This window comes from Aulonocara stuartgranti (assembly GCF_965226115.1).
Source record: "Aulonocara stuartgranti genome assembly, chromosome: 22".
Lineage (NCBI taxonomy): Eukaryota > Metazoa > Chordata > Actinopteri > Cichliformes > Cichlidae > Aulonocara > Aulonocara stuartgranti.
Window position 1 is genome coordinate 1,469,272 of NC_138957.1, and position 26,824 is coordinate 1,496,095.

General features: G+C 43.3%; 3 protein-coding genes across 6 annotated transcripts in view; 1 reads left to right on the forward strand and 2 right to left on the reverse strand.

Moving 5' to 3' along the window:
* The window catches only part of LOC309698845 (uncharacterized protein), a 59,547-nt gene that overhangs the window by 32,358 nt on the left and 365 nt on the right, over positions 1-26,824 (reverse strand). Inside the window, exons 2-4 of one of the 4 annotated variants that reach the window (XR_014274195.1) lie at positions 21,276-26,724; positions 20,645-21,031; positions 14,609-14,930 (exon numbers count right to left, since the gene is read on the reverse strand). Coding sequence is in view for 1 of the 4 variants with exons in the window: in XM_082521575.1 (XP_082377701.1) it covers positions 22,468-25,329 (2,862 nt within the window). In the remaining 3 variants the exon portion in view is untranslated. The other 3 variants (XR_014274196.1, XR_014274194.1, XM_082521575.1) reach the window with 3 other exon arrangements.
* nkiras1 (NFKB inhibitor interacting Ras-like 1) lies at positions 29-4,188 on the reverse strand. Its single transcript, XM_082521631.1, has 4 exons — positions 4,065-4,188; positions 3,753-3,853; positions 3,280-3,521; positions 29-1,734 (listed from the first exon to the last, which is right to left on the reverse strand). Exons 2-4 carry the CDS (start codon positions 3,844-3,846, stop codon positions 1,492-1,494), a joined length of 579 nt encoding a protein of 192 aa, XP_082377757.1. The 5' UTR covers positions 3,847-3,853; positions 4,065-4,188; the 3' UTR covers positions 29-1,491.
* rpl15 (ribosomal protein L15) lies at positions 4,547-7,306 on the forward strand. Its single transcript, XM_082521627.1, has 4 exons — positions 4,547-4,649; positions 5,433-5,614; positions 5,712-5,848; positions 6,943-7,306. The coding sequence occupies exons 2-4, from the start codon at positions 5,443-5,445 to the stop codon at positions 7,246-7,248; spliced, it is 615 nt and encodes a 204-aa protein (XP_082377753.1). The 5' UTR covers positions 4,547-4,649; positions 5,433-5,442; the 3' UTR covers positions 7,249-7,306.

Genomic DNA, 26,824 nt, shown 5'->3' on the forward strand with positions numbered 1-26,824 from the left:
TCCCATCATTTCAGGAGCTGATAACATGAAGGGGCTACATTTTATTCAGTGCATCCTCAGACTGTTACAGAGCAGAGTACATTAGCCAAGATATTTCACCTCTGTTCTACTAGCAGCACATTAAATGTTATTACTGTTAAAACACTTTCAGGACACGTCAGATCATCATTCATCACCATTTTCACAAGTAAAGGAATGAGGCTCAATAAAGTGACAAAAATAAATTAGTTAAAAATATTTCCTCTCAACAACGTCTACAGTTAGAAAGGCAAACACATCCCTGTCGGATTAAACCGACTGCACTCCTGCGTGTACAGGAAACATCACGAGTAAAGGCAGTACCATGACTATTATTGCTACCAGGCCATACTTGACCGCCGCAGTCGTATCAGAGGACAGGAAGGATGCGGCGTTCACACTGAATGGGAAACGACAGGTTTGTACTGGCCTCCTGTTTTTGAAGGGAGAACTCATATTAGTAATCTAATAACAACACGTCTGCTTAATGTGTAACGCTGGGGGTCAAACCCTCCCAAATCTTTGGTTCTCCATTGTTAAGATGGTTTGAACCTCCCCGTGTGATCACCTGTGCGCACGCAGCTTTTCAACGCCTGCTTCTCTACCAGGTTTGGGCCCTGACACCTCTCTAATATTTGGTTCAGTTAAAGTCACTGTCCACGTCAACAGGTACAGACGATAAAGGATCGATCCATCCAACAGAACATTTCATTTCCTGAAGTTCTTTCAAAGTTTTCTTCAGATCTGCTGTTTAACACTGATCTGTGAATCATTCAAGCATACAAAGGTGCCTAACTCAAAGGACGAACAAGTGTGACACTCATTCCTGGAAAAGAGCCGTCTGTGACCATAAACACCTGGATTACTTAGTTTCACTTCATAGTGGACACATAACCTGTTTAAAAATCTGATTATTCTAGCTCATTAGCTAACTACTTGCCAATCATGTTAGCCAATGAGGTGTGGTGTTACAGTGAGCTCCACCTCTCGCTGTCACCACCTTAGTTTCAAAATCCTGACAGCAAAGACACATCTACGGCTTCATCATGAGACTTGATGAAGTGGTGATGTCACAGAGGCGGCATCCATCTGTAGTTTCATCAACAGCAGGCACAATCCAAAACTTGGCAGACGTATGGTCATGATAAGCACGACAAACTGCAGTCAGAAGAAACGACTATTTAAATAAAAATACATAAAATTCTTCTGAGCTTGTACAGAGATGAGTGACCGCAGCAGCGCTGGAAGGATGTATAACCTACTGAATATTTCCAGCGTGCCGTTACCCTTAAAAAGTTAAAAAAGAAAAACTGTACATTCCTGTATCAGAGGAGTGCCTGTGTGACCACATCCTTCCTCCAGGGCTGTACTCGAAGCAGGCCATCAATTATGTCATCAAGCAAAAATCCCAAACGGTTAAACCGAAATCCCGTCCACAGCGTGCTGCTGGGAGTGAACGCAGGAAGGAGTGTGTCAGATGTCATTGGATGGGGACCCCTTGCTCTTACGTCCAGGCAGAGGGAAGGCCGACTTGCTCTGAGGCTGCGTGAGGCGGCTGGTGAGCTGGGTGAACGGTTCGATGAGCGAGGTGCGTTCAGTGACGCTCACCTCCCACAGCTTCACCTTCTCGCCTCGTGCCCACTGCTGTGCTGCCTCGTGCTCTACCTGACGACGCTCCCGCAGGTCTGTTTTGTTCCCCAGCACTATGACCATCACCTGCACCCAAAACAAAGCCACGTCACTTTTAAGTGATCTACATTTACACAGGAGAAAACACGAATACATGCAAGTGTGGAATTTTAGAGTCCAACGTCTCTGTAAAGTTTTTGTTTTTCCCAAATATCCGCCTGTCCGAGAATATTCTACACATTCAAGGGTTTTTTTAATCCAACATTATAGAAATATACTGAGGCTATCAAACTATGAAACATGTTTTTATCTCTATATATCAATACTGTGTCTACTCGCAGTCAGGAGGCTTCATGTTCGCTTCTTACTGCGTTTCAAACAGTCGATATAAAAGCTCACACCCGTGGTGTTCCCCCCCAGCTGCGACTGTGGACGCTCACTGGAGCTTTTCCCACACATGTCAAATCGTTTCTGGGCGAGATACCCAAATTGCACCCGATGCATCCATCAGTGTATGAGTCTGTGCTTAAAATGCATTTGTTTTAATGCTGCGTCGACCTCACACAGCGCAGGTGTTTCGAAACATCCTTGTCACATGACCACGGCTAACTAAGGTTTTGGTGCATTCCATCCCAGTTTGAACATCTGGCTGACCGACTGCTTTTAGGTTTGGTTGACAGTGTGCAGAACAAACCTGATGACACTGCAAAGTCACAGAAAGCTTAACAGTCAGCAGTAGCAGCGAAAACACCCACAGTGGAACTGCTCATGGCACTGTGGAGGTCCATAGACGCCTCACTGAGGCCTTTGTTTCAACAACGCGTGATCCACTAATTTAGTGATCAGAGATCAGGCTGTCAGAATGTGATGAGCGGTGAGGATGACTACAGCGAAGCTGAAACATAAGTCAGTTTAAAACTCAAATGCTAATGCTATCAGAGTTCAGGTTTGCAGCTTCCTCTGTGTCTAAACAAAATTCGGTCAGAGCAGATAACAAACTGAACTATGGAGAATAAAATGCCGTAATGTTAAATGTGTTAAAAAGGCTAACAGGCCCTGAACTCAAACTGCTGGAGCTGCCCTCTCCACCCGTGATATTGTAGCAACATAAAGTAGCTTCCCTAAGTGTTACACGTCGACTCCTTTCTCCACCTTTATCTTCCTGTTTAGGTCTGCTCTGTCTGTGGGTTGTTATTCGTGTACGCTGAGGTTCTCTTGGTGCTGCTGGTCATGTTTTTTGGAACAGTGACCTTATTATATGCATATCTTTAAAATGATACAAGTATTCACTTTTAAGAGCAAACATGTTTTATACTCATAAATGTATAGATTTGTCTATATAAAACCATTCAGATGATTTCTAGCAAGTTTTAAAGACACGTCCAAACATGTCTTATCTCTTTCTATTCTCCATAAGGTCCAGTTTACACTGTTTAGTACTACACTCACTGTAAAGCTGTACAGCTAAGAGGCGGAAACTAGAGCTGTTAAGAAATACTCTAAATGTAATTATATTATTTAACCAGGCAAAAACTAGACATCTGCTCACAGAAAAAGAACTTGTGAAGTTCTGGGATGATATGCCAGCAATCTGTGCAACGTTTGCCCGAGCAGACTTCAACCCAGCCTCACCTCTTTTTTATCTCTGGACTTATCTATTTCTTTCTTCAGAACGTCCACCCTCTTGAAAGACTCCAAGCTGTCAACACTGTAAACAAGCACAAAGCCATCTGCCACTGAGTAGTAGTGCTTAGGGAGGTCTTGTCCATCATTCAGTCCCTTGGTGTCATAGAGCCTGAGCTGTTCCTTGACACCTCGGTCGGTTTCCACAGAAGCCACATACACGTCCTCCTGTGTCTCGTTAGACTCTGACCCTGAAAGGTACAGACGAAAAATAAAAAGAGTTACTGAAACAGCAAATGAGGATCTTGGCAATGAAGCATTGGAATGCTCTCATACAGCATGATGTATCAACACCATGTAATATAAATATACCAAACAATTCATGTCCTGGAAGAATGTACGTATGCTATGCCAAATAAAGAGTGTTCAAAGCTTCGTCACAGAAACAAGTAACATCACGCCCCTGTACGTCCAGTCCTCACCTACACTGTGGTTTCCGTACAGCAGCTGTTCCAGAATAGCAGTTTTTCCCACAGCCGCCTGGCCGCACACCACAACTTTACAGCCTTTTCCCATGTCGAGTCTGTGACATCAAGACAGAAGGTCACAGTGTGTACAGAAACGCGTTAGAACCACAGTAACATCAAAACGACCGACAGCCCCTCAAAACATCAACAGACATGTTCACCCTTAGCTTGTACCTAGCTGGCTAAAGCTAGCTATTGTTTAGCCAGCTAGCCGAAATACGAACACATATTTTTAAATTCTTTGTATGTTTGAGAAAAGTCGCTAACTTTAGTGAGGAAGATACGAGGCTTCCGTCAGGTCTGCAAGCGTAGAACCACGACCGGAGGATCCATTCTGCTGTGAGATTATAGAGCGACAGGTTCTGTCAGAGCGCATGCGCAGTTCACCATACGTCAGAGCCCTCGAAGATCACCAACTTTGCTCGCGTGTACGTTATTATTTATTTATTTATTTATTTATTTATTCATTTTATCTGTAGAAAATATGAAAGCTGATTAAAGACAAGTTAAAATTACATTTAAAAAAAAGTTTAGCGCATGTTATTAATGTTGACTTTGTAATTGACTCCTAATTAATATGCAGTTCGACGCAGTAAATTATGGCTCCGAATTTGTCTTTATGTTTACAAATATTTTTGCTTTATATTTGTAGGAATGAAATCACTGGAAACTGGACAATGAGCGCGTGTTTGATTCTGAAAATTACCACATAAGTGACAAACGCGAAAAGTCGAAGAGAAAAGAAGACCACATTTCCCAGGAGCACTGCGAAAAGCGGAAGTACGCTACTGCCGTTTTCCTTAAGGCATGCTGGGTACTTGCCCTCTCTCTTTCCGGCTAGTACGCCATCATGTAAGCGAGTTTTTCTGTGCTTGTGACCAAATAGTAATCCGTTAAAATCATCATGTATACCCGTTCATCTGTATCTGTGACTCGGGCTGTAGCTTAGTGCTTTGTTATCAATCTGTACTCTGTGACTATTTCGTGGAAAAAGGTTAAAGGCTTTGATTAGAATCCTGTGCTTTAGTGGCGTTCAGATGCTCTCTGTCTGGTAGCCAGGGACCGCTAACGTGTCGTTTCCACTGTGATTTATTTATATAAATGTAGAGTTCTAGCGTTTGGATCACTGTCCCACGTACGCGTGCATTTCTGTGGAGTTATTTCTGTGGGTATTTATGCGACAAAGAGCCGGCCAACTGCGGTGTGCTGCTGTCGGCTATGCTAGCCTTGTATACAGCTTATGCTAAGCGTGGAGTGGCTACATCTGCTGTGTCGCTATTTCATTCTCTTCATGTGTCTGAATGTTTTTGGGGAAACCTGAAGCATGGACGTGTTTGCGTAGCCTTCATATTCTGAAGGTATCCAGTCCAGGTCACGTCCAGCCATGTGCCGTTTGAAATGTAGTAATACATGAATTTCTATTTAAAATGTGCCGAACTAATCTTGTAACTTGCCAACAGTTCAGTGATTTAAAGACTTGTTAGACCGTACCTGTTGGGCTCTTCAGCGTAGCTGCCGTAAACAGTGTTGCTCTGCTGAACTGTTGGTTGCACTGTAAAGGAAGGTAGCGCCTAATGAGCTTTTAATTAACAAGCTGACAAAAATGACTTGACCAAAGTTTCTTTTTCTTCTCAGATAAGTCAACATGGGGGCATATAAGTATATGCAGGAGCTATGGCGTAAGAAGCAGTCCGATGTGATGCGCTTCTTGCTCCGCGTCCGCTGCTGGCAGTACCGTCAGCTGTCCAACCTCCACCGTGCTCCCAGACCCACCAGGCCAGACAAGGCTCGCAGGCTGGGCTACAAGGCCAAGCAAGGTGAGTGCTGTGCCTGTGGTTGTTCGCCTCCACGTCTGTCACCTGTCATCATCTGTACCCGTTCGGGTAATTGCATATTTTTGTTCGATCGAAACAGGCTACGTGATCTACCGTATTCGTGTGCGCCGTGGAGGTCGTAAACGCCCCGTCCCCAAAGGTGCTACCTATGGCAAACCAGTGCATCATGGTGTCAACCAAATCAAGTTCGCCCGCAGCCTGCAGTCCATCGCTGAGGTACGTTCATACCTGCTGATCCAACCTTGGTTTCATGAAGCTACACCAAGCGTCAGATAGTTCAGTACTGAATGTGACATTGAGCATCATTAAGCCTGTTACTCATTTTATTACATTAATGTGAATATCGTGTTAGTAATATGAAAGGATGCCTTACTTTACTGCCCACAGTAGCTTAGTGTGATGGTGGATTAACAATGTTAAAGGTGTAGTTGCCACTCACACCCCAGCAAATAGTTTTCATCAGTGGTCGTATCTTGTGTTGAAACCTACAGAATGATGTGATCTGTGAAATGAAAAGTGTTTGTATTCCTGTTTGTTTGTTATAATATATTCTTGGCCAATATCCTGCACCCCTCAGCAGTCCTGTATAAATGTGCTGTGCAATGTTAGACGCTGCATTACTTTAGTATGTGCTCTCTGTCTTGATGTAAATGTGTGTACAATTTTCCTTATTGCAAAATTGTCCGCTTACAGATTGGACAGGTTCTCTGCAGAGTGTTAATGGAACACTAACTGCACTGGTCATGTTCATGCAGCTGGTGGGATGAGTGGGCACAGTGGGATTGACTTGACAAACATGGGCTTATCCACAATCTTTAATCACCACTTTAAAAAACGTGCATCTGTTTTTGGAAGAAGCAAGAATACTGCACGCTCTCTTGTGCAGCAGCTTTCATAACGTTATCACGTTTACCTGTGATGCTACACCTAGCTCTCTGACTGAAACTAACTTCACAGGATGTTGGTGTGGAATTTTCTGAAGGGGAAACATCCAGTGAACATGTCTGGCTGTGAAATGGGAAGTTGCAGTGGTTGGAAGTTATTTTTCCCAAATGAAGCTGTGGCGTTGGTGAGGTTTGAGGCCTGCACTCGTGCAGACGTCTTTCTCAGTGGTGAAGGCTGCTTGCTTTTGTTTTCCTGACGTGAGCACACAAAGGTTAGCGGTGTGACGAGTGGCTCGGGCAGGTCTGACATTGTCTGTGGGTTTTGAATATTGGATTCAAAGCTTGTTGCCAACAGGAGCTAGCAGATATTGAATGCTTTAGAATGTGATTACCCTGCTAAGACTAAACATGACTTTTATTTTGTAGGAGCGTGCTGGCCGTCACTGCGGTGCCCTGCGAGTGCTCAACTCTTACTGGGTGGGCGAGGACTCCACCTACAAGTTTTTCGAGGTGATCCTGGTCGATACCTTCCACAAGGCCATCAGACGCAACCCAGACACCCAGTGGCTCACAAGAGCGGTGCACAAGCACAGAGAGATGCGTGGCCTGACATCGGCGGGTAAGAAGAGCCGCGGCCTGGGTAAGGGCCACAAGTTCCACCTGACCATTGGAGGCTCCCGCCATGCAGCCTGGAAGAGGCGCAACACCCTGCAGCTGCACCGCTACCGTTAGAGCGTGCCAGCCATGCCTGTACATTTACAAAAATAAACAGCTCTTTTTATGGGGGTGATCTGTGTCGTTTCATTGTGTTTGTAGAACGTGAGCACGCTCTTTACTGATGCTCTTTCAAAGGGTTATCACGACAAGTCCTCGTGCCAGACCTGTGCAAGTGAAGACATTTACACTTTACTGGATTAGGAACAAGGTTATTTTAAAATAACTGGGAGCTTTCTGTACCTGTGGCACTCTGGAGAAAAATAATTCAGATGAGCTGCAGCTCAACGTCTTTGAAAATGTAAGTTAAAAACTAAAGAGATTATCATTTTAAAAAAACACGACACGATATGAGACATCACAACGCAACACAAACAACACAACACAGTATATTAACTTGGTAATAAAAAAATAAGTGTATGTGTATTGCACACTGTTATTATTGCACATTAATTATTATTGCAGGCTTTTAGAAGCACTGTAGTTTCCTTGTACTTAGTGCTGTAATCGAAGTGATTCTTAGTTGGTACTAAGAAGCCCAAACAGCCATCACACGCTGGGAGGAGGCGAGCTGCCTCTGTGCTTGAGCGTTGTTTACACCAAACTCTGAACCTGCCATCCCACGAAACATTTAGCAAATCTGTTGCTTCGGTTTCTCATAAGTATGTGAGGAGTGGTACCTGGCACATGCTTTGCTCCATAGAACAGCAGATTTTGAAATACTCAGTCTGGCAACGAGGGATGCTTCAATCAGCGTCTCCCCCCATATTGATTTCATGCTCCATATTTCCCCACCCAAGGTTCATTAAGTTCTGTAGTAGGTGGGTGTATTGTCACGTTACCTGGGGTTGAAGACACTGGGTCAGTTTTGCTCATGTTGAATAAAATACAATAAATAAAAAGTATGTTTACATTAACCAGTACAAAGGATCGGGTGTTAGAATAACTGTGATGCTAATAGAACAGGCCTCACTGAGAGCCTGCACAGTCTGACCTGTGTGGTGCAGAAAGAGTGACAGTGACACACTGGATGACTTAGAAAACAAATAAATGGTGACTGATCCAAACAGAGTTTTAAGAAGTAAAAGTATTCCTGTGTATGTGACGGGATTCATGCTCATGTGAAGATGTGCTGAGGACAAATTGAAGTGAAGTGAGCAGGTGGGCCGTAGAAGTTCGTTCACAGTTCCAGGTTCCAGCAGGGACACTAGAAGGAGGACTGAAGTCCAACCTGTGAATTCATTCTGTGCTTTTCATCTGCTCGTTTGTGCCGTGGTAGACGGTTGGTTCAGAACGATTTGGATTTCCACCACACTTCCTCAGGATGCCCGGCTGCTTTCCTGTTGGGTGACTATCATCAACTGAGAACACGGGAAGAGGTGCAGCTTTAGGCTAAGCATAAGAACAACATCAGCACCAGCTCAGTATAGTTCAAGTGGTTTGGTTATTTTTTGTGTGATTTTAAAGTCTAAATTGTGAAATAACCAGTGCAACAGGACTCGACCTGCAGGGTTAGCAGGGAACACACCTGGATGATTTTGACCCACATCAGCTCTGTCTGAGCTCTGTATGCCTGCTGGGTAAGAGCCATAGGATTTGTTTAATCCAGAGGGTGGGGAACTCGAGGGCTGGTGTCCCGCAGGTTTAGATCTCACCCTGGGTGATGAGTTCATTACCAGGCCTCTGGCGAACTGCAAGACATGTTGAGGAAGTCATTTAGCCGTTTAAATCAGCTGACACGTCTAAAACCTGCAGGACACCAGCCCTCGAGGCCTGGGGTTGGACACCCCTGGATTAATCAGAGAGCCAAAACTGAGTGAATGTAAAACTCTATTTATATGAAACTATGATAAAAACTGTGACACTGATGCTCAAAGTTGGTCAAAGAAAAAAAGAAATATATATAGAAACAGGAAGCAAATGATTATTTGTTGCAGTTATATTTTTAGTCATTCTGTGCTCATGAAGTTTGAGGCGTCAAACATCCTGACTCTGAGATTGATCATGAAACAACCCAAAAGGAAAAGAAGTTCGGTTTTCCTTAAGAAGCTTGTGGTTGATCCAGAGCGCTGCAGGTAGAGTCTGACAGGGACTAGCAAACAGAGACCACAGACTTCACTGGTTCCCCGTTAAATCCAGAATCAGATTTAAGATCTTTCTTCAACGAGAGCTTGACTGATCGTAAAGACTACACAGTATCATTTTGTGCTTCTGGAGCACTTTGCTGTCAGACTGCAGGCCTACCTGTGGTTGCTAGAGTTTGGACCCCTCACCATCAGTGTTGGGCAAGTAATTAGTTACTAATTACTGATTACATCTCCAAAAAGTAATCCTGTTACATTACTGATTAAGTAATTAGTTACTTAGTTGTTTTTCAAAAACATGAGTTACAACCTGAATATGTAATAAAGCAACAGTGTTAGCTTTCAGCCGTGTTCGACTGTTTCTGCATAATCCATCATATGAAACTGAATCCAATGAAAAAGTATTTTTTAAACTTGTTTTATTAGTTTTCATCTTTTTAACTTTATGCATCATCATCATCATCATCATCATCATCATCATATTTACTTAAAAAACACTTTGAAACAACCACAGCTGACACAAAGTGCTGTACATTGGAACTGTAAAATAAAATTACATGAGATATAAATAAAACACAAATAAAAGAAGAGTGAAATCATTAATTAAATAACTACTGCATTAAAAAAGAAACTAAGTCTCACTGAGGTTAGAAGCCAAGGAATAAAAGTGGGTTTTAAGACGTGATTTAAAAGTGGACAGTGAAGGGGCCTCTCTAACATGCACGGGCAAATTATTCCATAATTTTGGAGCCACAATAGAGAAGGCCCCGCCCCCTCTGAGCTTCCTCCTGGATCTCGGTACCTCCAGGAGCAGCTGGTCAGCTGACCTGAGAGACCGACAAGGTATGTGGGGATGAAGAAGCTCAGAGAGGTAAGGCGGGGCAAGACTGTGAAGGCATTTAAAAACAAACATAAGAATTTTAAAATTAACTCTAAAAGACACAGGCAGCCAGTGCAGAGAGGCCAGCACGGGGGTTATATGCTCTCTTTTTCGAGTTCCTGCTAGGAGTCGTGCAGCCGCATTTTGAACCAGCTGCAGACGTGAGAGCAACGACTGACTGACCCCCACATAAAGTGAGTTACAGTCGTCCAGGCGGGAAGAAATAAAAGCATGGATCACTGTTTCAAGGTGCTGCCTCGAAAGAAAAGATTTTACTCTTGCCAGTCGCCTTAAATGATAAAAACTGGACTTCACCACTGCTCTGATTTGGTTGTCCAATTTAAAATCACTGTCCAACTTAAAACCAAGGTCAGTAACAACAGATTTAAAATAGACTTCCAGGGATCCTAAAACAACAGAGGAGGACTCACAGGGACCACTGGGTCCAAACACCAACACTTCTGTTTTCTTTTCATTAAAATTTAAAAAGTTTAGAGCCAACCAAGCTTTAATGTCATCTAGACATGTTAAGAGAGGTTTTATGGAGATGCCATCCTTGTGTTTTAGTGGCAAATAAATTTGGCAGTCATCGGCATAACAGTGAAATGAGATCCCATGCCTTCTAAGGATAGAACCCAGAGGCAGTAGATACAGAGAAAAGAGCAGTGGCCCTAAAATTGAGCCCTGTGGGACACCACATGACAGAGGAGCAGAAGACTATTCGTAACCGAGAAGGCTGACAGAGAAAGTTCTATCTGATAAATAAGACCTAAACCAATTAAGTGCAGTGCCACCAATACCCACTACATCATGTAATCGAGAAGTTAGAATATTGTGGTCTACGGTGTCAAAGGCAGCAGTTCGGTCGAGCAAGACAAGAACAACATGGTTACCAGAATCACATGCCAGAAGGAGGTAATTAAAAACCCTTAATAATGCAGATTCTGTGCTGTGAAGGGTTTTAAAACCTGATTGAAAAACCTCAAAGATGCCATTACCATCTAGAAAATCTTTCAGTTGACTAAAAACAATTTTCTCTAAAACCTTGGAGACTAAAGGCAGCTTGGAAATAGGCCTATAGTTCGCTAAAACTGTGTGATCAAGGCCAGGTTTCTTAAGCAGTGGCTGTACTACTGCATGTTTGAAATTTGCAGGAACCACACCAGAAGGCAGACTGCTGTTAATAATGTCAAGGACATACTGTTGTATACTAGGAAAAATTTCTTTAAAGAATTGTGGAGGGACAGGATCCCGTGGAGAACCTGTGGGCTTAATATGGCGAACCACATCCTCTAAAGAGGAGAGCGTCACAAGCTCAAACTGAGTGAAAACAGCAGCACAAGGGACAGAGACAGAGGGGTCAGAGTCAGGAGCTGTGATAAGAGCCCTGATGGTGACAACCTTTTCAATAAAAAAGTTCAGAAAACCATTGCAAATCTCAGGAGAAACTTCCAAACAGACATTCAAAGGAGTATTAAGAACAGTGTCAATGGTCCTAAATAACACACGTGGGTTATGACCGTTGGAAGAAATAATATTTGCAAAATATTCCCTTTTTGCCTCTTTAACAGTGTTCTGGTAGCGATGCCAGCAGTCTTTGAGAATTTGAAATGATACATGCAGTTTATCCTTTTTCCACCTCCGTTCTGCTCGACGACATTCCCTCTTAACAGCACGACTGCTCTCATTAAACCAAGGCTCAGGTTTAGCCTTAAGCTGCCTGGTTTTTAAAGGAGCCACAGAGTCCATGATTTTTTGACAGCAAGAATAAAACCAGGAATTTAGCTCTTCTGTATCAGAGGAGACAAAGTCAGAAGGGCCGCCGAGCTGATTAAAAGCAGCAGAAAACTGCGCAGCAGTGGCGGGGTTAATAACCCCACAGCTCCGAGTAGCAGCGCCAGATCTAACTGCGGTATATGTCAAACCAACGTTGAATAACACAGGCATATGATCTGAGAGTGCACAGTCACAAATCTCCAAGTCAGTGACAGGCACACCATATGACAGAACAAGGTCCAGTGTGTGTCCGTGCTCATGTGTAGGGCCACGTACGGACTGTACCAGGCTAAAAGAGTCAATAAGGCTTAAAAAGTCCTTTACCAGTGGCTTATCAGGACAGCATACATGTATATTAAAATCTCCAACAATAAGAACACTATCATAGTTGGGCATAATCCCAGCTAAAAAATCAGAAAAGTCGTTTATGAAGTTCTTATTGTATTTCGGGGGGCGATAGATGACAGCGCAGAAAACCGGGTTTGTACGACTCACCTCAAACGAGGTAAGTTCAAAGCTGGAGAACGAAGGCTGTAGAAAACACTGCTTACATTTAAAATCCTTTTTGTAAACAGTCACTGTGCCTCCACCTCTGCCTGACGTCCGTGGCGAGTTAAAATAGCAACAATCCACAGGTAAAAGTTCAGATAGAACACTGGACTCACCAACACTCAGCCACGTCTCAGTCACACACAGAAAATCCAGATCACGGGAACTGAAGAAGTCCCGAAGAATAAAAGTTTTGTTTAAAAGTGATCTGGCGTTCACCAGGCCAATCCTAGCGGGAGCTGGAGTTGGAGCTCGGGGTTCAGGAGGTCCAGAAACCCGCCGCAGCGATCTCAGATTCCGATAATGTTGACAGCGGAGGTTTAGCCTGGGAGAGCATGGGCAGCGAGGCCGAGGAGCATCATCATCAAAGCCGACCACAGGCACCAAACAGGCATCAACAGGGTCCAGAAAACGCCGAGACGCAAACAGCCTTGGCAAGAATCCATGCACTGGTCGGAAAACAGCAGAATAATTCTTTAGGTAAACCTTTAGCTTCACCAGGCGACCGCTTCGTTTACCCCGGCGACAATGACGCTTTCGCCGGGAAGGTAGTGTGGGAACCCGGTACAGGTAACCCGGGGTTTCCGATGCAAATGGGGGCAGGGGTTGCTGCCCACCAGCTCCAAAGGACACAATATTTTGGACCACAGGTTTGAGGTCCAATAGTGTCTGGCGATCATACCTCAGCAGAGACTTTGTTTCATGGATGACACAAATTAGAAATAACATAAACAGGAACAAACTTGGCAGTGACAGACGAGCAGCCACACACACCGGCGCCATCTTGCCATTAACAGACATTAACATGGAAACCTATCGTCTGCATGTTCCAGCAGATAAAATCATGTTTTGTGTTTACACTCTTTCAAATAGATGCGAGTAAAACACAGCAGAAAATAAATAGAATCAAAGACTCAGCAGCTCTTAAATCTATTGCCACCTGTTTATCAGGAGTGGGGCGGGTGGAGGTTTGCCCACAGCGGTCATGTCAGTGGGGGGTCCGGGGGTTTCTCTGTGAATGTCACGTTGCGGTGGCGGCGCGCTCGCTGCTCGCTCAGATTTGAAGTTTCATTTTTTCGCTGCAGAAAGAAGTTTCCTTCCCACACAGAGTGAACAGCAGACGCTGATGTTTGTGTCACTTTTAACAGATTCAAACTCACAGTAATCTGATTACTTCCGCAACGCTGCACGGTCGTACTCTCTCCATCACTCCATGTTATCCACGTCTGTTGCTGCCACGGACGTCACACGCTCGTACGTCATTGTCACGAGACACTCTCACAAACAAAATCACAGTTTAGTAACGCTGTACCGCAGCGTGCTTACGGGAATGTAACTGTAATGTAACTACTTTTTCTGCAATAGTAATCCCTTACATTACTTGTTACTTGAAAAAAGTATTCAGATTGTGCTACTGCATCTATAAGACGTATCTCACCATACGTCTTATAGATGACCTGAGCAGCACTGACCAACCATTCTAAGATCAACGCACTCCCACCTCTACTTCCACGCAACAAATCCCAGCTGCTTTTAACCGCATCCTACAGTCCCAGCAGCTGTGCAGGGAATCCCACCTGATATCAGTCACATGTTTACATTTGTTAAAAACACTAAGGTTCTCCCTCAGGATACATTCTGCTTTGGAAATATAATATATAGCATGTGATGATATATGATGTATGAAACGCACAAGAGGAGGGAATTCTGCAAGAGCTCAAGGCCAAATCCTAAATGTCATCTAAGAAGTTAAAACCTCGGTCCTGTTCCGTTTAGTGATTCAGTCTGACATGCAAGAGACCTTTTCAGGACACAGTTTAAGATAGATGTTACCTGTAACTGGGCCAGTGTTTGTATTAAATGTATCAGTCATTTAAGAAAAAAACCTTAATAAATTATCTCATTCATGCAAATACCAGAAAAATAAAAGTTTCATTTGTGCTATCAGGAGTGGACTGATACATAACTAATATACAGCTTACTACAATCTGTGGCAGGCAATAAGCCTGTGTGCAGCCATAAACCTCCATAAAAGCAAAGGTTCTGGATGAAAATGTATCCAGGTCAAACAAGATAGCTACAGTATAGATAAGATAAGATAAAGATTCCTTTATTGTTGCTGTACTCAGGCATTGTACAGAGGAACTGGATTTCAGCAGACTAGCATACTTAAATTCATTCATTCATTCCACAGATTAAAATAGTGAATATAAAAGTATAAATACACATAAAATGCAATTCAGCAAAACCCAAAAAACGATATTGCGCTACAGCAGTAAGCAGCAGCCGTCATGTCTCCCGTGTGCTGCTCCTAAAAACATCTATTTTAAAGTTTCAGTGGGAGATCCAATAATAAGTTCCAATCATTCTTGCATAGCTGAAACTAGCACAAAGTAGAGGAAAGACTCCATCTGTTGGTGAAAAGGTGAAATTAGTTTGAATTTTATGATTAAAAAATGATTAGACACAATAATGCCTCTAATATAATATGAATATATAAGGAAAGATATGGATATATTTACTGGTGTACTGTAAATGACCACAGGTCTTTATCAATAGGAAACTTGTGAAAATACAGTTAAACGTCCACAATTTACAGCAGGTAAAATATTGAACATGTCACCAATGTTCTAATATGTTTCTGAAGGTGTATTTGTGTTTGCTCGTGTGGTCTGACGTGCATATGAACTTGAGTGACATCCCATTCTTCATCCCTCAAGCGCCTTGAGGCGACTTTTGTTGTGATTTGGCGCTATATAAATAAAATTGAATTGAATTGAGGGTTAATGCGACGTCCACCCACCCTTTGCGAGGTTTAGGAGGAGGCCTGGCTCACAGGCTCTGCTCTAATTATTCCCAGTGGTGTTCTCTTAGGTTGATGTCAGGACTCCACTTCTTCCACACCAAAGTCATTGACCCACATTGCTTTGTGCACTGCAGTCATTGAACAGGAAGGAGCCATCCCCAAACCGTTCCCACAAAGCTGGGAGCGTTAAATTGTCCAAAATGTCTCTGTATACTGAAACATTAACAGTGCTTTTCACTGGAACTAAGGGACCGACCCCGTCTCCTGAAAAACAACCTCACATCAAACACGTCGAAGGTTTTCTACCTGCAAGTCAAATTTGGCAAACAAAACACTGGATTCTCTTGGTGAAAGAAAGAGTGATGAATCTAGTTTAAACTTTGAGAACTGATGTAAAAACCAGATAGAAACCAAGTAACTATGTAACAGTCCATGTGAGTCAAACGTTTGAAGACATCTCTAATAGGCAAGGCAAGTTGTGAAGTTACCTATTGATACAAAGTATTTCCTGTTTTCTAAGTATGTTTTGAACCAGTTTAGTACAGTTCCTGAAAGACCTGCCCAGTTCTCCAGTCGTTTGAGTAATATGTTGTGGTCGACTGTATCAAATGCTGCACTGAGATCCAGTAAAACTAAGACTGACATTTTTCCACTGTCTGTATTCAGACATATGTCATTAAACACTTTGGTCAGAGCAGTTTCAGTGCTGTGGTTCTGTCTAAAACCTGACTGGAAGGCATCATAGCAGTTATTCTGTGTTAAGAAGTAATTGAGCTGTTGAGAAACTGCTTTTTCAATGATCTTACTTAAAACTGGGAGATTTGAGATCGGCCTGTAGTTGTTCATTTGTGTCTTGTCAAGATTGTCAATAATAAGTAATAATAATAAGTAACATTTTGACAGTTTTGTACAGTTTTGGTGGATACAACCATGTTCATGTCAAAGCTGTCATCAGAGTAAACAATGACTATTTTAAGGACTCCGATATTTCAGCATCAGGGTGTTTGAACACATTTGCTTCATAAATCCAAATGTGTCATGTTCTTACTTTCTACTGCTACTTATTACAATTGCAGCAATGTCAGACGATCACCAGTATAACCAGTAACTCCTTTAGCTACACATTAATCGAGCGGCCAGCCTGTTCCCAGTCTCCTGCTAGCTCTATCATGCAGGACCCTCGCTTAAATCAAAGCGAGTACCCAGAACAAATATGGACTTTCTGTGCTACTGCTGACCAGGGACATCGTTGGACCATAATCTGATTCTCTGAGACTTTCCATGGTTAACTGGTGAAAAAGGCTTATGACGTAAATGCAAGGCCACTTCGTCCCCATTAAAGTACTGGTATGCTGACTACTAGGTGAACAAACCTTCTAGGTCATGATGACAACACCTTAGCTAAAACATTGTTTTCCTGACCTACATAGTGAAAGAGAAACCTGAGAACAGCAGACAGCTCTCACGTTACTGCCTCTCTATTGTCTGCTTGTAAACTAGTCTGCATAGTAGTGCTAACCCCTGACCCGTCCTGCACGACAGAGCAAATCAAACAAACAACCACAAAAGAAAGAAAGAAATTAGAGATTGAGACGGTGCAGTGCGTGTGCGTGTGTGTGTGTGTGTAGTCAAGCATTTTCATGTCATGCTAGCTTAAAACGATGCAGTGTGTGTATTTGCAGAGGTGTTGCACGATAAACAAAACCTCCACCCAGGCAGCTCCACCCTCCAGGCCGTATTTACTTTTAATACTTTTATTATATTTTGTACATTTGCTGTTCTTTGTAGTTTTCATGTCCTGTAAGGACTTTGCAGTGCACTGAAAATAATACATTTTGGAAGTCAGATGTAAAAGTGAGATCAGAGTCAAATGTGACATGAGTCCCCACATACAGGTATCATTTCATTAATATTACTAATATAAACAACAGCAGTAGAGTTTTAAAGGTGACAGTTTGACCTGTGGGCTCACAGTAGTGGTCAGATCGTTCCTTTATGCTGATATGTTGTCAACACAAACAATGGCAGCTAGAAGCAGAGCTTTACATGGCATGATTATTATGATGATTATGACCTTCAGAAGTACAGGTCAAAGGTCAAATGTGACATGATACTTTAAATGTGCCTTCATAATTGCTAAGTTCTGAGGCTGTTCTCAATTTTCCAAGGGTGAGTTATTAAGATGGATGATTCCACTCTACACTTGTGCTTCAAAACTTCGTGAACTGTGGTGTTCACAGGCGAAAAGAATGACAAACGTGCACACAAGCAAGATCAAACCCCCCCACTCTCTTTGGTGGAGGCAAGAATACTATTCCCCAAAGTTTGATTCTGTTCATCTGGAGGTTTTCAGTGGGAGAAACGTTTCGTCGATGGTCATGAGATGAAGGAACTGACCTCACAGCCCATTGTTCCTTCAGTGCTGCTGGTTTCAGTCATTGTGCAAATGTCCTGTTTAAAGGTTGGAAGCCTGCAGTCAGCTGAGACTGGAGACGTCACCTGATGATGAAACGTTTCTCCTACTGAAAACTTCCAGATGAACAGAATCAACCTTTGGAGATTTATTTAAATAGATGACTGAGCATCGAGACGTAAACATATTCTTCTTATAGTTATTATTATCTGTCACTGTTTTAGAGTTTTTGTGTTTGACTGAATCTAGTGTGAATTTACTTTCATCCTTGTTCCCCTTACCGAATTTCCCAGAGGAACCCACCCGAGGGATTAATAAAGTTCTATCTTATCTTATTTCCCAAGAAGTCCCCACAGTGGGTGGATCTATTAGATTTGGTATAAGTTTTACACAGGATGCTCTTCCTTATGCAGTGCTTGTATTTTGTGGGGGTGAGACTGGGCTGATCTTAGCTTGTGACCCTCTGAGGCGAGGTCTTTCATGTGTACACCGTGCAGCCATAACCTAAAACATCATCAGAGTTTGAATTCAATTACATTTGATTTATATTGTGCCAAATCACAACAACAGTCACGCAGGCACTTCATATGGTAAAGACTCTGCAATAATCCAGAGAAACCCCAACAATCACATGGCCCCTCTGAGCAGGTGCTTTGGTGACAGTGAGAAGGAAAACATTCATTTTTTTATAAATACAGATTCACAAAACTCATTTCCTTTTCACAAGATTGATGGAGCAGGAGCAGAATGCAGAATTTCAGCAAGAAAAAAAGACGAATACAAAAGCATCCACAGGTGTTCACATGGTGCCAAAGCCCTCCAGGAGTAGACATCACAGGAAATCTACCAAAACTTAAACTGCAATAAATAAATAAACGAATAACATAAAAACTAAAGGTGTCACAGCTGTTACTCTTCACAAACAATACTACCCCAACTGTCTCACACGGTGGCAGAGAGGTGATGATCTGTATAACAAAGTGTCCTGAGTCAGATGTGAGGCCCTGCGTCTGTCATGGTTGAGTTCGGGCTGGGGCCATGGAGCAGGCTTGGAGCGGTGCTAGCAGTTAGACCAACTTTATTGTGGAGTGGGCAGGTGTAAAGGGGCGGGGTTATGGGGAAGTTGGCCAGGCACGGAGGGAGTTGGCAGCTGACAGTAATGTTCAATAAAGTGCAGCTAAGTGGAGAGTAAATAGGTAAGGACGGGCTAGCAGAAGCTTTGGCAGAGCGGTGGTGCCAGAGAGAAGCAGGTGAAGTGAAATGTGGTCATTTCAGAGAAATCTTGAACGAGCTTCCAGACGAGATACTGCGGATGAGCCGACAAGACAGGTGAGGGTGAAGCACGTGAAACCACGAGGAGCCGATCAAATCAAATTCAAATTTTATTTGTCACGTACACAGTCATACACAGTACGATATGTAGTGAAATGCTTGGACAACTGCTCGTGACCTAAAGAAAACAAAAAAGGAAAAGGCTATGAATAAGATAGGAAATAAATATGAAAAATTAAAAAGGGTAAATTTAACTAAGAAGGAATAAAATATAAATTAAGGTTAAAAATGAAATAACTGTACAACACAAATTAGAATGAAGGGTAAATTTAACTGGGAAGAATAAGATAAAATATATAAATTAAAGTTGAAAATAAAATAACTGTACAACAAAATACACAATATAGAACTACCATGATGGTGGAGAAGAACCACACAGCCCAGCACCAGGATATCATTAAAAGATCTGAAATCATACATTTCTACACTGTGTTGTATTCCTGAGTGACTGACACGTGTCTTTGCTACAGCATACAGGTATGAGTCCGGCCTCTGTGGCAGTCAGGTGAAGAGGAAACTTAATTCTGTTTACAAGAAACATTGTGAAGAATCTGTTTTTCCAAAACAGCTGCCGGTTGTCAAAAATCCACAGTGTTCATTCTTAATGAGACTCTTTTCTCTCGTAGGTATATTGCTCAGCTTTAAGGCATGCCCCGTGCTTCTGAAAACAAGATGAAGGCGTTCACAAACCGCAACAACGATGCACTGTAGACCACGCAGTGAGCTGCAGGCTCACAGGGGAACCACAGAAACTACTCCGATGTTTGTGTGAACATCTTTAACCAAAAACAGAACAGAGTTGTGATCAGAGGGACAGAAATCACCATCACACATATTTAGTATGTTTTAACTCTCGTTTTGACTCTATGCTAAGTGAGTCTGACAAAGCTGTGACTCTTCAGTTTCTGAATGTTCCAGTAAATCTACCAGCTACGTGCTTCATATGCTGTAAGCAGTAGAAGCGGTTCAGAGTTGGATACAGTTGACATCTGTTTTCATATGCATGTGACGGCTTGGTTCATTTATTTTTACTGAAGGATGCAGCAGATACACTAGTACACTGCTGTGTAACATCAGAGATTTGTGCGAGTGTCACACTAGCTCTTGGTAAACCTCCACCAACCCACAGCTGATAAAACCAAAAGCTTCTGTCATACGTTCTCTAAACAAATTACATGGTCACTTACTGAATTTACATGGTCCTATAGATGAACTACAACACATGACATTTTACACTGTTTCATTCAAGCAACGTGTGAAAAACCTACATACAGACCAGTGAGAGCGCTGCTGCTATAATCTGAACTCAGATAAGAAGGATGGATGCAGAGAAGAAAGGGGGGCAGCCATGTGACCAGCTGAGGTGAGGAGAGGAGGATCAATTATAAGACAACTTTCATGTACCCTAACGCACAACCCAGTTATACAACGACGCATTTAGTCATTTATTCCATCCACGTTTTTCCGCTTATCCAATTTAGGTTGCAGGTGGGGGGTGGAGCCTATCCCACCCTGGACAGGTTGACAGTCTGTCACACAGACAGACAACCATTCACACTCACATTTCGACTCACCAGTTAACCTGTCCTCACTACCTGGATGTTTGACCGTGGGAGGAAGCCGGAGTGAACTCCACATGTAAAGGCCTCGGCCAGATAGACGTAGATGGTTCTTACACAGCGCTTTTAGTCTGACCACTCGAAGCACTATACACGACTTGCCTCCTTCACCCTTTATACAAGCACTTTTTATAAGCCTTCTCTGTGTAAGTGCTTTCTAGCTAACATTCACACATTCAGTGATGTTTGGCATACAGACTGGTGCAGCCAGGGTGTACTGTCTTTCCCTCTTCACACTGCACAGAAGAGGAACTGGCAGCAAGGTTCAACACTTTTCTTCCATCAAGACTCTGAAGACCATTACTCTTTGTCCACAGGTTTAATGATGTAGAAAGTGTGAAACTGAAACAAACATAACACAATTACAATTACAGTATATTCTTTAAATCTTACATATACACTGTACCTACAAGTCTACAATAATCTAAATCAACGTAGCGTAGCACTTTAGCTGCAAGAATAAGCATTAGCCGTGCTCTAAACATGTGGTTTCAACAACGTATCAAAGTTACACATTAAACTTCCCTCATGTCACAAAATACAACCACAGAACTACAGATAAGCATCAAATAAACAATATACATACAGACGATGCTCCAAAAGACGAAGGATTGAAGGCAGATGCATGTGGATTCATGGCAGTCTCCTTGGCCATGTGCAAACTTCACTAAACCTTACTACTTCCTGCTTCCTGTGATGTCACCAGGTATCAGAACTCTTAAAGGGACAGCTGCCCTAACACTATCGGCACACTCCCCGCCTGGCATGTTAGAATGCCACAACTAACACACAATACAGAACGGTTATACATGGTTATATATGTATATAGATATAGAGGTGGAGGTGGAGGTGGTCAACAAGTACAAGTACCTCGGGCTGTGGGTGGACAATAAACTGGACTGGTCATGCAACACAGAGCACCTGTACAAAAAAGCCCAAAGCCGACTGTACTTCCTCAGGAGGCTGAGGTCTTTTAACATCTGCAGGAAGCTCCTGAGGATGTTTTACCAGTCGGTGGTTGCTGGAGTACTTTCCTATGCTGTGGTGTGCTGGGGGAGCAGCACAGCAAAGAAGGACTCATGCAGGCTGGAAAAACTGATCAAGAGGGCTAGCTCTGTGGTCGGCATGAAGCTGGACACTCTGGTGACAGTGGCAGAGAAAAGGACATTAAAGAAACTGATGGACATTATGGACAATGCCAGGCATCCTCTGCACACGGCCATTAACAACCAGAAGAGTCTGTTCAGTGACAGGTTGCTTCTCCCCAAGACAAGAACTAACAGACTTAAAAACTCCTTTGTCCCACACGCCATCAGACTGTTTAACTCCTCTCTGGAGGGGAGAGGGAGGGGAGACAGGAGGACAAAGGAGGGGGGAACAACTAAGCTGTAGTGCCTCTTCACCTCACTGTGCAATACCTTTTGTGCAATACTTTTGTAAATAGTCAACAGTGCAATAGACTCAATACTTGAAATGTGCAATTCATTCACTTGTATTTTTATTTTTTATTCCTATTTATTCTATTTATCCCCTTCGTATATTTTATTTATATTGTCTCTGTATTTATATATATATGTGTGTGTGTGTGTGTGTGTGTGTGTGTGTGTGTGTGTGTATATATATATATATATATATATATATATATATATATATATAATATTCCGTAACTCTGTAACTTCTGTCGGTGCTGTGCTTTTTTGGAAATCGAATTTCCCAGAGGAACCCACCCGAGGGATTAATAAAGTTCTATCTAATCTAATCTAATCTAGAGTAACAGTTCAGTCTTTGTCTGGATGTAACAGAAGAATGAGCTCCGACACAGGTCTCAAAAATACTTTTGTCCCATCTTGCCTGGATACCTTCACCTCCGCTGTGCGGACCTTATTGTCCTGGCTAGGGAAGACTTGGGTGATTACTCCAAGAGGCCATTCATTTCTCTTGAGCTGCTGATCTCTGAGAAGTACAATGCTCCCAGGCTCCAGATTGGGGTGACTGTCCTGCCACTTTCTTCTTGGCTGCAGTGAAGAAAGATACTGTCGTCTCCATTTGCTCCAGAAAGTCTGGGCCAGATGCTGCACCTGACGCCATTGTTGTTTACACATATCTTTGACATTGGAGTCTTCAGGTGGAGCTGATGGAGTGCCCATCTTCTGAGTTAAGAGAGTGGCTGGGGTTAGTAGAACTGGGTCACTTGGATCAGTAGATACTGGTATGAGAGGCCTGGCATTGATAATTGCCACCACTTCTGCCATCAGCGTAGTAAGGACCTCATGCGTCAAGTTTGATGTCTCAAGATGCAGGAACATTGAATCGAGGATTCTTTTGGCTATTCCTATCACCCTCTCCCATGCGCCACCCATGTGAGACGCATGTGGAGGATTAAAGATCCATGCACAACCTTTTCCAGCTAGGTACTTCTCAACAGACGTGGAATCAATATTGGATGGAATCTTTAGTTCAGTTGACGCACCCACGAAGTTTGTGCCTCTGTCCGAACGTATTTGTTTCACAGGACCTCGAATAGCTAGAAACCTCCTGAGGGCATTGATGAAGCATGAGGTGTCCAGAGATTCTATGACCTCTATGTGGACTGCTCTAACGGCCATACAAGTGAATATAACTGCCCATCTCTTACTATGGGCGAGACCACCTCTTGTACGCCGTGCAACAACACTCCATGGGCCAAACACGTCCAGTCCAACGTAGGTAAATGGAGGTTCCATAGAGAGGCGATCTGATGGCAGGTCAGCCATCTTTTGTTGTTCAGGGAGGCCGCGAAGCTTTCGACATGTGACACAATGGTGGATGACAGTGCTCACCAATCGCTTCATACCTATTATCCAGTAGCCTGCTGCACGGATGGCACCCTCTGTGAAGTGGCGTCCCTGGTGCAGGGTTTGTTCATGGAAATGTCTGACCAGCAATGTTGCAATATGGTACTTACAAGGAATGATCTTAGGGTTCTTTTCTTCATGAGGAACCTCTCCATGTCTTATCCGACCACCAACTCTGAGGACGTTGTGTGCGTCAATGAAGGGATCCAGGGTCCTAAGAGGACTCCCTTGAGGGATCACCTTATTGTTTTTGAGACAGGCCAACTCTTCAGCATATGCCTCTTCCTGCACAGTTTGAATAATGACGTGCTCTGATAAACTGAGTTGATCAGGTGTACCTGCTTTCTGACAGAAATGCCACCCCTTGCATTGCATGGTCCCTTTGACCTTACATGTGTGAAAGCTGTTCACAATGTGAAGGAGATTAGCAATGGCACGTTTCAAAGCTTGCCAGGAAGAAAATTTGGAGAAACGGTGGGACCCAAGTAGTGTGCGAGAAGCCTGTGTTTGCAAAGTAGAGATTTGCGGGCTGATCTCAGCGTCCATGTTTGCATCCACAAGCTCAAAGGATTCTGGTTCTAGAGAATCTTGCATAGGCTCAGTCAGAAAAGGAGGTCCAGTGAGCCAAGAGGTATCTGAGAGAAAGGCAGCCGGTACAGACCTTGTCGCACAGTCTGTTGGATTTTCCCCTGTAGACACGTACTTCCACTGCTTAGGATGAGAGGACCTTCTGATGCGGACAATACGATTGCTGACATACACATAAAAGCGTCTTGTCTCGTTATTTATGTATCCGAGCACTACTTTGCTATCAGTGTAGAAGGTGATAGCATCGATGCGCATGTCAAGCTCTGATGATATGAAATCTGCTAACTCCACGGCAAGTACAGCTGCACAAAGCTCAAGTCTGGGGATTGTGTGTTCAGGTCTGGGTGCCAGCTTCGCCTTACCCATAACAAAGCCAGTATGAGTATTCCCTGCTTCGTCCACCACCCTGAGATAGGCAACTGCTGCAATAGCCATTGTTGACGCATCAGAAAAGACAAACAGTTCTCTCGTCTTTGTTGTTGAAAGAAAGGCTTTGGTATAGGCTCTTGGGATCATCACGCAACTTAGGTCTTTTAGTGAATCCCGCCAAGACTTCCATTGTTCCTGCATCCCTTCAGGGAGCTGAGAATCCCAGTCACATCTTTGTTGTGTGAGCTCTCTTAGAATGTGCTTCCCTTGAATGGTCACGGGAGCCACAAATCCCAAGGGGTCATACACGCTATTTACCACTGATAGGATGCCTCGGCGTGTGAAAGGCTTCTCTTCTTTGTTGACTTTAAAAACAAACATGTCGCACTCCAAGTTCCAATTTAGTCCCAAGCTGCGCTGTACAGGTAGAATATCTGAGCTCAGATCCAAATCCTTCAAGTCATTTGCGCGATCTTCAGGTGGGAAAGCCTCCATGACCTCTTTGCTGTTAGAGGCGATTTTGTGGAGCCTCAGGTTGGAGTTTGCCAGAACATCCTGAGTTTTCTTCAACAGACAGACAGCACTTTTTACACTTGAAAAAGATTTAAGTGCATCATCGACATAAAAGTCATGGCAAACAAACTGTTTCACCTCGGGGTCATGATGTGGTCCTCCATCCATCGTGGACTGCCTGAGGCAGTAAATGGCAACCGCTGGACTAGGACTATTACCGAACACATGTACGGTCATGCGGTACTCAATGACATCCTGTGTAGGACTGTTGTCTCTGAACCAGAAGAACCGTAGGAAGTTACGATCTTCTTCTCTCACAAGAAAGGAATGAAACATCTGCTTGATGTCTGCAGTTCCATCAGTAAATCACTGAGGTCCCGGAGCTTGGAGTAGTCTTTATTGCCAATTTTGGGGAAACTATCCAGTTTTTGGAACAAAGCTTTCTCAATAGCTTCAGATGAACCGTAAGAAGCATCTAGTCGGTTCCAGATCATGCTCAGCCCTTTAGCTGGTTGATTTATGTGGATGGACCTAATACGCTTTGCATGCTCAGCTGATTCACTTCCCAGCCATTTGACAAGAAGATCCATTTCTTCATCACTTGTTAGATTCAAGTCTCTCACCGCATTCTGGAATGAACGTCGCCAGGCCCTGTAGTTTTCCGGTCTATCGTTAAATTGTAGTAGACCACTTGTAACGATCTCACGTCGTGCTAGAAATCTGACAAAGTCTGTCACATGTGGATCAGTGGAGTAACTAGGCCGCTGAGAGTTACCATATGGGTGATGGGGAAGAGCTTCCATGGCGCTGTTGGTCTTCCAGGGTGGCTGATGTGCAGTTACACTGCATGAAGGCCTTAGAAAATCTTCATAATCATTTTCTTTGAGTGCTCCGTAGTAGTGGTGCTCTGTCTGTTGAGCTGAGTTGCGATTCACATCTGATGTGACAAAGGGATTAAGGCTATTTTGTTTACATGGAGGAGGCAGTGGAGTATCAAAGACAGTAATAGCAGCGTTGGGGGGACCATCACTCAGCGAATTGAGACGGGGCATGCACACCGTATTATGCAAAGGTTCCTCAGGAAGCGGCTGCTGTGTCTCATCCTGCAAGGGTAAATCCTCCTGTGATGCCATCTGGATGTCTCTTGATACTTCGGCTTGTTTCTCCACATACTCTTTTGTACGCTCAACAGAGTCGACTGATGTTGCAATGAGAGGAAGTTTACAACTGTGTTTTCCTTCACTAACGCCAACCGCTGCTTCTAAAGCTTCTGCCTTTGCTACAGCTGCAGCAGTTTCCTTTTCTGTGGTCAGCATTTCTATAGAAGCTTCCAGACGAGCCTTTTCCATTTTTAACTTCATTTCTTGCTCTGCAAACGCTAAACGTGCCTTTGCTGCTTCAGCATTAGCCCTAGCTCTTGCAGCTGCAGTGCTGGTAGCCGATCCATGAGAACGTGTGGTTGACATAGAAGCATAAGACCGTGTCTTCACTGATGATGGCTTTGAATCCATAGTGTAGGCAAGTAGAGGCTATGTAGCGTGATAGCAGTAGTTGTTGTCACATGCACTGTGTTACCTTGTCTGTAACTCAACGTCTTTTCACTGTACTGTCTTTCCCTCTTCACACTGCACAGAAGAGGAACTGGCAGCAAGGTTCAACACTTTTCTTCCATCAAGACTCTGAAGACCATTACTCTTTGTCCACAGGTTTAATGATGTAGAAAGTGTGAAACTGAAACAAACATAACACAATTACAATTACAGTATATTCTTTAAATCTTACATATACACTGTACCTACAAGTCTACAATAATCTAAATCAACGTAGCGTA

Bases quoted from the DNA above. Each gene is read 5' to 3' on its own strand.
- rpl15 (XM_082521627.1), top strand. From the start codon at position 5,443: ATGGGGGCATATAAGTATATGCAGGAGCTATGGCGTAAGAAGCAGTCC. The intron at 5,615-5,711 runs GTGAGTGCTGTG...CGATCGAAACAG, and splicing joins GGGCTACAAGGCCAAGCAAG to GCTACGTGATCTACCGTATT. The intron at 5,849-6,942 runs GTACGTTCATAC...TTTATTTTGTAG, and splicing joins GCCTGCAGTCCATCGCTGAG to GAGCGTGCTGGCCGTCACTG.
- nkiras1 (XM_082521631.1), bottom strand. From the start codon at position 3,846: ATGGGAAAAGGCTGTAAAGTTGTGGTGTGCGGCCAGGCGGCTGTGGGA. The intron at 3,522-3,752 runs GTGAGGACTGGA...TGTACCTTTCAG, and splicing joins GTACGGAAACCACAGTGTAG to GGTCAGAGTCTAACGAGACA. The intron at 1,735-3,279 runs GTGAGGCTGGGT...TTTTGGGTGCAG, and splicing joins AGTCCAGAGATAAAAAAGAG to GTGATGGTCATAGTGCTGGG.